Source organism: Scardinius erythrophthalmus (genome assembly GCF_964197995.2).
Source record: "Scardinius erythrophthalmus genome assembly, chromosome: 5".
Taxonomy (NCBI): Eukaryota; Metazoa; Chordata; class Actinopteri; order Cypriniformes; family Leuciscidae; genus Scardinius; species Scardinius erythrophthalmus.
Window position 1 is genome coordinate 46526689 of NC_138225.1, and position 15419 is coordinate 46542107.

Below are 15419 nucleotides of genomic sequence, written 5' to 3' on the forward strand. Positions count from 1 at the left end.
GAAATTGTGAAGTGTCAAAGGCACTTCATGATGATTTTTTGACCCATCAACACTAAAAAATCTGAATAGTTAGAAATCGATACGATTATAACAAGTAAAATAAATGAATATCCCTTTGCTTCAGAGAAAAATATCTCGGATCAGTTAAAGTCGTTTATTTTTTTGTATCAAGAATCGTATTATAGGCTATCTCTGCAGAATGTAGCTGATGTCTGTATGTCTTTGTACAGTGTGTATGGCGTTGTAACTGCTGCGGCACAGCGCCTCCTCGCGGTGGAATGCGGAACTGGCTGAATCTGTAAACGTGTGCTATACTCTCAGCGCATTGTCTTCGCTAACAGTCCGTGGTGCTCCTTCATGCCGACGAGAGCTTCTCCAGCACCACTCCCGTGTTCGCGTACATTTGGCGCCGAGCGTGAGCAAAATGGAAGTTAAATGGCTGGCAAACGGAGTTGTTTAGTGCGCCTCACGGGGACAAGAATGTCCCAGACAAGGGACGTGAACTCTTACCCAGATGGGTACAGGGTCCTCAGTAGCAGTGAACTACGGGAGCTCCTTCAAGATGAAGAAAAAATTAATCAGGTCGTGCGACTCAGTGAAAAGGTATTTCTTCGTTTCACACACTCATTTGAGAGCTTTAACAGACTGTTTCTTTGCACGTTTGTCATTTTTCTCTCTGAACAATTGATGCACATTTTACCAAAACTGTGCGGTAGATTATTCCATTCATCTCCAGTCGAGTGATTTGTGTAGCATGTTATATGCATTACACGCCATCATAATCACATACATTCATCCTGTACTGTATACAGCACTGCAGACCATTGCACTGCAGACGAGCTACAAAGACTCATATACTTGATCAAATAAATCTTTTGTATCCTACAGACAATTTTTTTTTCTTTGAAAATGGCCAATGTTAAAGTTTTTACATTAAAAGTAAATAACGAATTTAAGTAATATGCTGCTCAACATATTTCATTTTCCGTTGTAGTTTTGCAACTAAACTGTTGACAAAATGCGTATTTTTTACACACATGAAATAAAAGCCAGTTTTCTATACGCAGGTCTAAAGAATAGGCTAGCCTACTTGATTTTCATGAGTCAATCGCATCATTAATGTATTAAATATTTTACGCATTATGTACAGTGACTGTTCAACTGTATCAACATAACAGAAACGCTACACAAAGTTGCAGATTATTAAATTAGTATTGTTGTGTTGTTGCAATTTTCTTTTCCCAATGAACTATTGTTTTCCTAATAGATGTTATGGAATATTTTACTGAAAGCTTCTTTCTAAAATCTCAAATTAACATTTCATGTCTATTTATTTATATATTAATGTATAGATAGTGTACCCCCCTCCCCCCATCTTTCATATAGACTGGCTGACAGTCACAATAATGACCAAGTGATAGTACAATATCTCTTACATATTGCATTTTAAGCATGGCTCATCATTGTAAATGTAATGCAATCAGTGTTCAATACACATCTGAAATGCATTTTTTTTAATGGTTGTATATATTTTCTGGCTCGCCATGTTTAGGCTATATTTCTCTCTTAGATGTATTGAGACATAGCGAGGTTATTTGAGAGCTCTTAAGGTGCATAATTCATTTTCAGCTTAGAAAATCGTTTCTCGTTTAGGACTGATCTGGTGTCACTGTAGACTGGGATATATGACATCTGAGACTTAGATTGCTGTAGTCTGATACCAGATCGCTGCATGCCTTGCAGGAAGCCTGAGCGTGTTGTTTGAAATATAAGGACAAATATGTTTTTACTAGGTCATAAATACAATCTTAGTCTTCATAAAATATGATACACATCAATTAAGGGGTTTGGCTCCTGATTTCATGCTCAACCTGTATTACTTTATTTTAAATGTGAAACGCAACAGGAGATGTCCTGGCTATGAATTAGGACTGAGGATGTCAAGCTGAAAAAATGATAAAAATGACCATGGTACAATGCAAGTCTACAGAGGAGAAACAGACCAAAATTTAAGTTATTATTCTTAAATCTCATGCTTGCACATTTAAACTTCACGTCACGATTTTTTACAAGACAAGTGAGATCCAATGGTGAAAACGTTTTTTTTTTTAACAGAAAGCTAAATGGCTTTAAATGACTTGGAATATGGCATGACATTTATGGTTATGGTTATTTTCCTTATACTTTTTGGTCATTTATGGAGCTTTACATCCTCCGTCACCATTCGCTTTCATTGTGTGCAAAAGAGCAGGCGGCAGGACAGATTTTTTTTTTTTTTTTTTTTTTACTATCATTTGAACTGATCAGTCTTGCCACATTAGAGAAGATAATGACCATGTGTTTGTAACATCAGCACCATGTGGTAAAGATAAGAATGATACCAACACAAACATCTGCAAATATACATGCAGACTCTAGTACTCTACATCTTATGGGTTGATGGCCTTTATTGATATCCGTGCAGATATGCTATAGGGTCGTCGAGGTCAAACACCAAACGACTTGTGATTGGTGAGGCCCATCGCTATTCCCATCACAAACTGGTCAATTCATTAACACACCGAGGTCTCCAAGGGCAACCGCAATGAAGGGGTCACAATGGTCTAGTGCTCTAGATACAGTCATTGCTCTTGTATGCATGAGTGTCACTCTCTAACAAGAGATTGTGGTGGTTTTACTAAATGGAAAAGGCTCTGTAATACCAGGCTGTGCTCTTTCCTATGAATAGCAATGAGACGGCCTTTATGGTTAACTTTATGTGCTCATTAGACTCCTTGAATTCATCAGCAACAGCAACTCTTTGGTCATTCATGGTTTATTGACCAAGCTGAACTATATTGGACTAAACAGATGGTCTTAATGTATTGTGCTTACGCTGCATGCTCAATGTGTACAGCCATCATTAATCATATAGATTCTTACCTCTGCTGTTTTGTATTGCTTTCATGTTGAAAACATCTCAAGCTTGAATGTTAAATCTCATTGGCTCAACCGATACTGTGAGTTTAAGGCAAGGTCATCATCTGTTTGTCGACCAGTAGCAGACAGGACAAGTGTAAAATCTGCTTGTGATTTAATAATAGATTTGAAATATTTGAACACTTTTAATACAAATTTTATAAAAACAAATCACACAAGTGAAGTAGCTACATACACTACCATTCATAAGTTTGGGGTCGGTACAGTTGTTTTAAAGAAATTAATACTTTTATTCAGTAAGGATGCATTAAATTGATCAAAAGTGACAGTAAAGACATTTATAGAGCAACAGTTCTGCATTCCAAATAAATGCTGTTCTTTTGAACTAGAGAATACTCATAGAATACTGAAAATTATCACGGTTTCCACAAACATATTAGCAGCACTGCTAATCATTAATAATAATAATAAATGCTTCTTGAGCACTAAATCAGCATATTAGAATGATTTCTGAAGGATCATGTGACACTGAAGACTGGAGTAATGATTTGCCACCAGAAATAAATTACATTTTAAAATAAATACATGTTACAATATTAATGTTTTAATGTATTTTAGACCAACTTGGTGAGGAAAAACTTAATTTGTGAATGAATTGTTCGCTTGATTCTGATCTTTTCACTTTTAGTTTGGTTCTCGAGTTCATGATACTTTTTATGATGGTTTTGTGTCCTTAAAGTTGAAAAAGTTACAGCCCCCCAATGTTTATTGGAAGAAAGACAGTCACAGGTTTATAATTACACAAGTAAATAATGACAGAAGCTTCATTTTTTTAGCTGTCTAATGAACTATTCCTGTAAGGTATTTTTCAGTTTGTAGCTGCAGGCATTTGATTTGTCATATTTGTTTTATGACCATTGTATCACCCAGCCCACATGGTCTCCAGAGGTCTTGCATCTGCACAGTGTATAAACAGAAACACAGGCAGCTGCAAGCGGAAATGGATAGTCTGTGTCAATTCCTGTTTAGGGAAAACGCTCTCTGGATGTCTGGGAATATTACTTTTGCATTTAACAGCAAGAGAGTGAGGAAATGGGCAAAGATCAGAGATACTGGAGAAATTTGGGCCTTCTTTTGGAGAGGGGGCCGAACACCCTGCTGTGCCCTCCGTCTTCAGAATGTGCATTATCCGACCACAAGTGTGAAAGACACGCACATCAGCAGGGGCTGGACTTGGACAGTTATTGGCTCTGGGTGACTTATGACGCATGCTGCAGACTCAGCAGTATTGAATACTAACCAGAGAAGGAAAGAGGGCCTAGTCACTAAAAGATAGATCATGGGTCTGTGAAATGTGAAAGAGCATGTGTCTTTGGTGTCTGAGCCACATCCTTGCTAAGATACCATAAGCCACATCCTTTGCTGGAGTTGCAAATGCTCAGATTAATATGTTCTATCTGTGACAAGCTGCATTAAGTTTAAAAGAGATGCTCTGGCAGATTTATTAGCTCTGTGTCAAAACCTAGTGAGCTGCCTACCTAGTGCAAAACCAAGTTATTTCAGAATAAACTAGGTGCACATCACCTTAACGTAACTTAAATGGAAATTAGAAATGTTGTTTTTGGCAACTAACTGAAATAAGTGCAAGTTAAAGTACAACAACTGCTAAGACTAAAATTATAAAAAAATAAATGTAAGCTAAATAGCTGTATTTAAAGCTGCAGTCGGCAAGATTTTTTTGATCATATTCACTGAAACCGACACTATGCTCCGACAGAACAACGTAAATCAGCTGGTTTTAGAAAAAAAACCTGCGCTTCTACATCCACCTAGAGCCTGTTATTTGTTTTGCAAAATCCACCGCTCCGGTTCTTCTGGTCCAATCAGCGCAGGGCTGTGTGAGATCTGACTGTCAATCACAGTTCGTGCACACGCCAAAGATTCCCCCTCCCCCCTTTATCACATGCACACGCCTTAAGTATGCAGGTGTGTTGGATTGTACAAAGTGTGATGGCGGAGAGAAAATCTACTAACAAGCTTCCAATTCCTCGGTAATTGCTATCTATGGGTAGATTAGCCAGGGCAGCCTACCTCCGAGTACTCCATGGTGTTGATTGATGCTGAAGAGACGGACGCGTTCACAGAAAATCTGATGCACACGCACTGACGAGCACAAACTCGATGGGAGGGTGCTCAGTGGTAGTGGGGGAGGGGCATGAAAGTTGTAAACATTAAACATTTTGGCTAAGTCCCCTCAATCTGCCAGACTTGCCGACTGCAGCTTTAATAAAAGCGCATTCAAATTATTTATAAATACTGTAATAGTATAGAAATAGGCTAATACTGAAATAACACTGTTCTATCTATTATTTATATTAATGAGTCATGTTGTACTATACAGATTTTTGTCCAATCAAATGATCTGTAGAATAAATATGCCCCTCCCCCAATGCCACCTGCAACTGACAATCCTGGGCTGCATCCGAAATCGCATACTTCCCTACTATATAGACGAAAAACAGGATGTGCCAAAAGAAGTATGTCATTCACTGTACTCTTAAGAGGGTAGTAAAAAAATTACCCGGATGACCTACTTCTTCCGGCGAGATTCTGAAGTGTGCATTCGATTTACTATCCCATTAGGGCCACGGGAGAGGATTTGTAAATGAAAGTAGCTGCGTTTCCATTACCCTTCAAATTGCTCAAATTGAAATTGTGTATTGAAAACACGTTAATTTCACAAAAACTCCCATATATCGGCAAAAAGTTTTTACTTCCGCATGAGGTGGTTTTTCAGGCAATTCGAAAAAGGAATATTTCGCAAACCTTTCATGGAAACAGTTTTTGCGCATTTACAGGTCACCTGAGTTGGCGCGGTATGTTTGGACAGAAGACGAGACAGAGTTCTTTATTAAACTGTTATAAAAAATCTAAAGAATTACGGGAATACTGGATTCTAAACCACAAAGAAATGACACAGTCAAGACACTGAAGCAGATATGAGGGAGAAACACCCAATTATAAGGGGCTTTCCTTGCTATTAATGCATGGATAACACGCTTACGTCTCCTTCGATTAAAAATAATGGCTAGTGCAGTGGCTGGGATATACGTAAACCCACCAACATCCTTTGCCATAATTATTGGAATGACTTATCGCTAGAGGAAAAAAATACGTGTCTGTCGCATAACATCGGTTAATGGAAACACCGTCATTTTGCAATACTTTTTGAGCGACATTTAGAAAATATCGTAAAAATTTTGCGCAAATCTGTAATGGAAACGTGGCTAGTGAAGCTACGCAACTGATGCTGGTAGGTCACATGATAATGACATCATGGTGATTGTAGTACATCCAGATTACCTTCATACTATACACATTCATAATATATAGCACACACTTTTTTAGTAGTCGTGAAGTTTTTACTTATTCAAAATAATTACCTACTGAAGAGAGTATGCGATTTCGAACGCAGCCATGGTTCTTGTCTGCGATCTAAGTATAGCCTTTTTTGCTGTAAAAAGGACAAACCCTTTAGCCTGACAAGCCAGACCCACATCAAGATGTTGGGTCTGGGAACACACCATTGGCACGGCTCAATCCGAGGGGCGGGATAAACAGTTGTCTTTCAAATTCCCTCTGCACTCAATAGGATAGCGCTACAACCAATCAGAGCGTTCTCCCACCAGCGGAGCTAGTTGATAGATTCAACTTTTGCGGTATCCGGTAGGCAAAACTCGGAACACAATCTTCCTTTTTTAAGAATGACTTCAGTGCCGTTCTTTGTTCTTTTCTCAAAGAAAAGCTTAACTCCAAGTCTTCCGAGTCGCGACCAAAGCCGATTCGAAAGACCCATCTTCTTTGTTTTCAATTTCAAGTAGCAGGGAATACACGCGGAACCGTCGCAACTCTGCCGTCATTATGTTAAGCCCGCCCACCGACTCTATACACGATGTGATTGGCCTGACTAGAGTTTGGTTTTTCAAGCTCGCAAGCCAACGGAGAGTTGCTTGACGACCCTGGCTTCAAATTGCGTTTGCTGCAATTTGATTTCTACGCTACAAACTCTTTGATATGTCTTGAGATATTTCCTATTGAAATAAGAAGTTTGACAACACTAGAAATAAAACTGCACTCATCAAGCAATTTCAAGGGGTCCTTAAAGTGTGGCCAAAAAAATAAGAGTTAGAACCTGCTATTGCCCTATTTTGTTTTATAATTTTTTTTAAGCAAATCACAAGAAAACAGACATGTCACCTAAACATTAACAGTTATGCATATTTAGCACAGCATGCTTTGGAATATGTTTAACTTATTAAGAATACAAGATAAATATTCATACTTTTGCCTCCATGTGTAGTTAAAAAAGATGACATGAATACAGTCCCGCTGAGCAGTCATAATTGTTAAGCAGAGCATCAGAGTGAGTGTAATTTCTGGGTGTTAAATGCAAACAGATTAGGTTTGCAGGAGAGATAAGAAGAACGCCATCTCTGCCAAAGTCTCACTTTGGATCATGAATGCACTGTAGGAAAATCTGTGACAACCCATATCCAATTCATTACCCAAATCCTTTATCGTCTTGTCAAGAACCCCAAAATGGCTCTGCAAGAATTTAAACGATCCTTCACTGATCATATACCCTCATTTAGTGGTCGACAACATCTGTATCATCTTTAAATAGATTCCGAAACTTTAAGTGACTCTTTGGAAAGATACGGTTCTCTTTGTTTGCTGTGAAACCATGGAAATGCTTGCCTGGTTGGAGTGGGCTGGAGTAATGTGAAAACAGTTAATGAGAGCTGAGAGCTTGTAGTCTTCCTCTGCTTGGTCCTGTCATGAAACAAGTAACATCTATCATGTTTTAGTTTGTGGTGTAAATTGCACCACATGATTTTCCCAAGTAGTACAGGTTCCTGGATCTACATCCATTATCAAACAATCATAGCTTTAACTCTATTCCTAATCTTAAACACAACCAACTCCTAAATCCAAAGACAAATGGTTGGAAACTCTACACTAGGCAGACATGAATACTTGGCCACTACATTGCATTCGAGTGGTCCCGTTGTACATACTTACTGTGCATTCTTGCATAGCGGTAGCAGAGTTCAGTATTCGAAGGGCCAATATAGTTGTAGTAGTTGATCTGAAAAAGAACTGACCATAGAAAAGACACACTCTAATGGCGCCTCAGAATGCTAAGAATACAATTCATACATACGTGGTGTTGACACATTTTGGAATGCAAATTTGCATAGCTAGATGATTCACAGGCCTGTTTCAGGCCTAACCGAGGAGGTCTATAACACCTGGTTTGAGCCATCCATTAGAATTCCCATTCCTCTCAATGGCAGTTATATAGCTAATTATTCATGATAATGATGAAACTCAGTCCCAAACACTTCACTAGTGAGTCTAAGGACCCTATTTTAACGATCTAAGCGCATGGTCTAAAGCGCAGGGCGCAACTGCACTTAGGGCGTGTCCGAATCCACTTTTGCTAGTTTAACGACAGGAAAATGGTCTAAAAAGGTTATCTCTATTCTCTAAATGAGTAATGGGTGTGTTCTGGGCATAACGTGCAAAAAACCAATCAGAATGTAATTTCCTTTCCCCTTCCCGAGGTTAAAGCGCGCTAGCAGACCATCTACGGGACAAGCCGTATTCCACCATATCTTTATGTACACAATATTAATCTTTTACATTGTAATCCTTTTATTTTGGCATGTCTGTGTGCTGCTATGCGTCCCTCTGTGTGTAATATAAGCAGAGCGTTGTGGACCCGCCTATAGGCGCACATTACTAACGCACTCTTTAAATAACAAACAAAATACTGTGCCATTGACTTTAGACCAGGTTTTTGTTGGTCAATGGTGCAGTGTGTTTTTGTTGCCTCAAAATAGCAACCCACCAACAATGTGCCTGAACACACCTCGTTTTCAGACCAGCATGCCCATGGGCGCACAAATGGGCGCAAATGCATTTGCTATTTAAACAACGTGGCTCATGACGTGAAAATGATAACTGCGTTGGGCTGAAACTTGCAAAAAACACTTACGTCGTGCTTGGCACTGCATTGCGCAGGAAGTATGGTAGGGTCTTTGCGCCGGAAGGGTCTTTTCACACCAGGCTTGTATGCAGCATTTGTTTCAGATTCAGACCCTGTTTTTCTCCTTTATTTGGGTTAATTTAGGCATACATGAACACTGGAGTTGCACACTCTGAGTCGGACAGAAACAATTGGCCTGATTGTAATGAACAGAAATGGTATCATTTGAGTTGTAGCGATTCCGATTCTGCTTATCGATTCCGATTGTTATCATTTTGATTCCAAGTTACAAAAGTTATTCATTCAAGATCAGTGAGTGATTTTAGTTCTTTAAATAACATTAATGACAGATGGCTGCAAGTTTATTTTGTTCAAGCGCAAGAAAGTACGAAAGAGAACTCAATTATTTTTGAGAATATTTTGAGACAGTTGTGTGTGTATTGGTCCATTCAAGCTCAAGAAAATCAACTTAATTGATTATTCGCACTCTATATGAGAGGAGACTTGATTTGGATGTGTGTGCAGCAAAGAAAACAGTGCATAATTGTCTAATTGAGTTCTCATTCCTGTCTTCTTGTGCTTGAATAGTTTACAATCACATTAAAATATGCACACAGGAATCGATAAGCAAAATCTAAATTTTAAGTATCCAATTCCTGACCTGAAGTATCTGATTCTGGAATTGGAATTGATTTTCGATTCCCAACCCTACTCTGGAGTGCTTTGGTTGTGGTGAGAAAGCAATGCTCAATGGACGAACAAATGGAAAATGTGTCTGATTCTTTTGGAGAGGACATTGCAGCAAACCAAAGAGTGCCTGTTTACCTTAAATTGTCGTGTAATTGCAGTTCTCTAAAAAAGTTGCAGGACTACTGTTCCGATAAAGCCTTGATTCCCATTCTCTTGTCAATCAATCTTGATGGTTGACACTATTAGCAGAATCCTGGAACATAAAGAGGTGCACTCTGGCCAATGAGAGAACAGTTTTATTCACATGTGACTTGCATAAAAATTGAACAATGTTGAACAAAAGCAAAACGAATCAAGAATAAAATGCAACATTGTAACTATTTAAGTCCCTGTTTTGGAACCAAGCAAACGATCTACAGCTCTGAAAATGCCCTTAGTGACTATCCAAGTGCATTTAATGCTTTTAAGTAAGAATTGGCACTGGTAAATATCTAATATAATTGAATATATTTACTTAAAATAAAAAAAAAGATTTTGTCAAAATACACTACATTTTTAATTGGCAATCCATTTTGAAATTGTTACTTCTTTTTGTTGAAAAAATTACATGTACTAGCAAGGCCTAATGTTGCGAAAACCAACAAAAACTTGACCCTTTGGACCAAATTCAAAATTTTAGGCCTAAACTTTGCACTCACCCCTAAAAAATGGAAGGATGTCAAACTAGGACAGCATAGACATCTCATGTGTTTGCATTTTACTATTCACGGCTCAATCGTCATGCAGAACTGATGCGTGTAATTTGCAATCACTTAGCATTATGTGATCAAAAAACTGCTTGGCATTTTCCATCTTCAATTTGATGAGGGATTAGTTCTGAGTATTTACATTGCTTATGCTGTATATAATAATCCTTTAATTAGAAAATGATTATCTGCTCGTTCTGTGCTCTACCATTCTGAAGAAGTTGTCTCTAAAGAGAAACATTCAACCATCACCCACTCTCTTGAGGCGTTGATGGAACGTCCCCGTGTAAATAGCAATTATGTCGATAGTTGAACCAAGCAATTGACCTTAAAAATTTGAAGTTATTTCCGAACAAAAAGAACCTCACATAACCTTAACCATGCTCTGATCACGTATGCTCTTTTGAGTTATTCTAAGCAGCTCAAGTATTCCAGTTTCATCGTCTTCAGAAGATAGATGTGCCACCAGTGGGAATATCACCACCATGTTTGAGGGTCTCACACAGCATTAAGTAGGAAGGCAAAATTCTCGTATTCGTTGAGCGAATAAATCATTAATCCTCTTATACGCTTGACTAAGCACACTCAGTCTTCATAATGTTCCCCAAGTTTTGAAATGCATAAAACCGGCAGTTAATATTCATTGCAGCTACAGGAGAAGAAAAATGAAGTTCTGTTATGACCCAAACCCTCACTTACAGTGAAAGTAGGGGTCTGTGGTTTTGACTGATGTCTGGGCCTTTGCGAATGCTTTCCATGAGGACATTGGTTTGGACTTGTCTCTCCTTTTCCCTCTATGGTTAGAGAGTGGTCTTGGGCCATGTCATGCAGGACGGTCAGAGCGAATAATGGTGCTTTTTGTAAAGGACATGTGGACAGAGTTGTCCAGCAGCCATTCCAAAAGGATTATTTCATCATGGAACCTTGTTTTATTGTAATTATGCAAGACGTGGTAGACTGAGGCGGTTGCTTAATCGAGCATTGTCTCCACTGGCGCTCCAGGCTGTCGCCTTTTCAATGGCAAATCACTGAAAGAATGCTCAGTCGCTTTCATCTGGAAATCGTCAACTTGCTTTTACAGAAATATTGTTGAATGTCAATATTTAGTGGCGTTCAGAAAGAATTAAATTGTGGTGAGTGAGGTCTTTACCTCCGAGAGGTTTTCTCTGAGGTAAATCAATACCTCGATCAGTTTTGGAATTGATTGTTTGATTATATTTCAGTTAAAATATAATTTTTTCTTCTATGAAAAAAAGTATCTCTCAGCTACTGCTATAACCTTCTAACTTGGTGGCCCAAACTATGCAGTTCTATTGATTTTATTTAACAGATATAATAATGAACGCAACCAAAAAATAGAAGTTTAAAGTAAGCTTTCAATTGCCTTTTGAGTAAAACAGTTATATTAAAATGTATCACTGTAAGTAATTCCATAGTAATTCCAAGTATTCCATAACCGCTTTGACAGATTCAGTAAGTTAATTTAAAGGTGCTGTATGTAACTTTTCTACTAAAATGAATCCTTTTTTAATTGCATGTGTGTGAAGGGGTTGTAATCTCACATTAAAATGATCCACTTTGCAGGTTTTGCTATTACCTCGGAAAGCAAGTATTCTTATTTTTATGTGAAGGTGCCGGGTCGGATTTACCGCAAAATCCAGTGACGTCACCTGCACGCGCGCTCCCGAGCCTCTCGCCTCGTCTAGCCTACTGACTTTGCACTCAACAGCGACGACATGGCAACTTATGACATGGACTTAAGTTATGACTTATGCAACTTATGACATGTCTGATAACACTAAGAAACGACCTGCTCCCAGCACAACACAGACTCCAACACAAACTCCACATATTGATAAAAACAAAAAACAAAAGTTTTCTGCTGAAGCTCGTAAGGCCAGACGTGAATCGGATGAACTTCGGGTAAAAAACACGGATCAACATCGGCAGGGCATTTGAATCATGGAGAAACCTTATCTACAAACCTAGAATGTACATTTCCTGAAGAAAATGTGAAGTGGTGCTTGCAGTGGCACAATTCGGCACGGTTGATGGGGTTCCATACTTATCATGGTACGATCTCGCATGGAGCATTAGTTCAACGTCAAGCTGATAAAAGTAGCCTATTATTGTAACGTTGCAGTGGGAGTTTACCTGAGTTTCCAGCATGTTGTGTGATGCTTTCTTCGGTGTGTTGCGTCTCAGTCTGGAAGGTACAGTGTGTTTATATACTGTCTATGCACAGTGCTCGCTCATAAATTCGAGCACGGTCAGCACGCGCAATGGCAAGAGCACGCGCTTGTAAACTTATTGGTTGCAATCTGAAACATCACCGCTAGAGGTCGCTGAATCCTACATACAGCACCTTTAATGAAGGATCCACCAGTCTGATTAAAATGGTCAATCTCCTAAGTTTGTGAGTCTTTTTGAATAATTGAATGACTCATTTGTTTTTTAATCGAACTGCACTGGTTGTGCAGTATGTTTTTTACTCACTAAATTAACCGGTTCAAAAGAGTCAGTTGAACATGAATTGGGCTACTTTGGTCATGCTGTATGTTTCTATTCACTAAAAAGAACTGGTACATAAGTATCATTTGCTCACGAATTGGACTACTTTGACTATCTATGCTGTATGTTTTTATTTACTAAAGAACCAATTCATAAGAATCATTTGTTCATCAGTACCGGCAGGAAATAAACCCCCAATCACTCCCCGGGCGCCACAGAAAAAATAGCTGCCCACTGCTCCGGGTGTGTGTGTCTATGCTTTGCAGTGTGTGTGTGTGTGTTCACTTCTCGTTACTCCAAATGTGTGTGCACTGACTTAGATGGGTAAGAATGCAGAGGACAAATTCTGAGTATAGGTTACCATACTTGGCCTTCACATGTCACTTTTACTTTTTACATTTCACTTAAAAAAAAGAACCAATTCTAAGAGTTATTTGATTAATTGATATGGAAATTGTTCAAATGAAGATTATGATTAATTGGAATTTTTTTACTCAGCCAAAATGTTCAATGTCTTTGTTCACACATGGATATGTGCCCTTGCCCAAGCCATTCCCAGATCTCACTGTTCTCATGAAACATAAGGAGCTTTTCTCTACAAATCAAATATATTAACTAAAGTCTTCAGTCCCATTAGTAAAAAGCTGGAGGCTGTTATTTTCTCTTTCTTAGATTTCCTTCAATCTTTCTTGAACACGTTCATGGTTTCTGTGCCTGGCATATTAAGCTAACCTCATATGACCCCTGAGGATTTGATGTATTGAGTTGCATTTTTCACACTCACTCTGTACGGCTCATAATTCCTGAATAAAATTGTGAGTTCTCTGTGTTCTTGCATTCCTGACTTCTGTGGTTTGACCTTGATGGCCATCTTGAATGAGGAGCTGCATTCTTAAAGGCCTTATACAGGATTACATTTAAATTAAGGTTCATCTGCTCCAAATGAGTAAAAAACACCACAATTGTGGAACGTGCTTCTTCAGTAGCTATGTAAAAATAAAAATCTTTATTATTCACAGTTATTTTTGCGGCTGAACTTAACGCATATGCATTTGTTGGAGTGTCCCTTTCCCTCCCAAAATGTATGGGAGGAGAGTATTAAAATTAATCACACAAGGTGATTTACTAGGTTTGTGTTAGTCAATTTACTGGTATTTGCGCCATTATGTAACGGCCAAAAAAAGCATGTCTTAAACAAGATGCTAATTTGCGCTGCTCTTGGTAGATTGCGTTGGTCTTTATGGAAATGTTCATGCTGCATCTGTGGTCTTTCATTTGCGTGTTGTCAGTAGATGACTTGCTGAACTTTCCACTCCCATCTGCGCTTTTTTGGAATTGCATTCTCACGCTAATTTGCCCTGTTTAGTAAATCGGGCCCTAACTAAGCACAGTGTGATAAATACCAAAAGAATAAAAGCTTTCTCCTCCAGCTATAAGCTCTTGTAAATGATGCAACTGTGACAAGCAACAGGACATGTTGTCCTGAGGAACATTATAGTAACATGCCAAAACTTGTTGTGTGTTAAAAACATGTTAAATAATGCTAGCAACACATGCTACCAATGCCTACAAAACACTTGTTAAGAAATACTAACTATTAAGGTATTCACATTAAATTTAGATTAAATTTCACAAAAAAGTACATTGTTTCTTGTCAATAGCGGTGTATAAAGCACAGCTTACATAGAAGCTCACTTTCAAACCAAACAGCTTTCTGTTGGTCAGTGTGGTGAATTCATGTGACTAACCTGAAAATTAGAACAAATGTAAAATTTGTGCTCTCACTTAAAACGTCTAATTGCACGTGTTCCGATTGGAATGACAGCCTTTAAATTTCGATCGTGAAATTTCGTTGAGCAACGAAAATGTGACCACACCTAAAGATGCGGTATGCAATATTGACAGTTAACAGTTGAAATGGGTACTGAAGTCCAAATTCAAAATACTGGAGACAATTGTTTCCCCCGCCCCCTCCTCCTCAGACTCGACTCTCACATACACAGTAAAAAACGTTGGGTTATTGGTGTAACCCAAACAATATCTTGCCTTCCATTGTCAATTGCGCTCGTTCCTGTTGCGTGTCCTCAATCTGGCAACCTACTCACTTAAAAATGTTGGGTTATTTTAACCCAATTGGAGTTTAACCCAATGCATTGGGTTAAAATAACCTACAGTTGGGTTATCCATTGGGTAATTTTTAACCCAACATTTTTAAGTGAGTAGGTTGCCAGATTGAGGACACACAACAGGAACGAGCGCAATTGACAATGGAAGGCAAGAAGACTTACACACTTGGAAGTTGATGAGTTGATTTATCCGCGTTTTAATATGTTTTAATATGCTAATATTTTTAGATGGAGGCTGAGGCTTTTTAGGCCGGTGTTTAGCCGGTGTTTTAGCGGTGTTTTCCACCAACCCGGGATGTCGAAATACTATTGGGTAAATTAGCAGTGGGCGGGATCACAGACCAAAACAGAAACAGATATTCCGACATGGAACGC

General features: G+C 38.6%; 1 protein-coding gene across 1 annotated transcript in view; it reads left to right on the plus strand.

The window, feature by feature from the left end:
* The first annotated feature begins 282 nt into the window (after positions 1 to 282).
* The window catches only part of vps37d (VPS37D subunit of ESCRT-I), a 37577-nt gene continuing 22440 nt past the window's right edge, over positions 283 to 15419 (plus strand). Inside the window, exon 1 of the mRNA XM_081365046.1 lies at positions 283 to 603. Coding sequence (XP_081221172.1) covers positions 436 to 603 — 168 coding nt within the window. The 5' untranslated portion in view covers positions 283 to 435. The remainder of the gene's footprint in view (positions 604 to 15419) is intronic.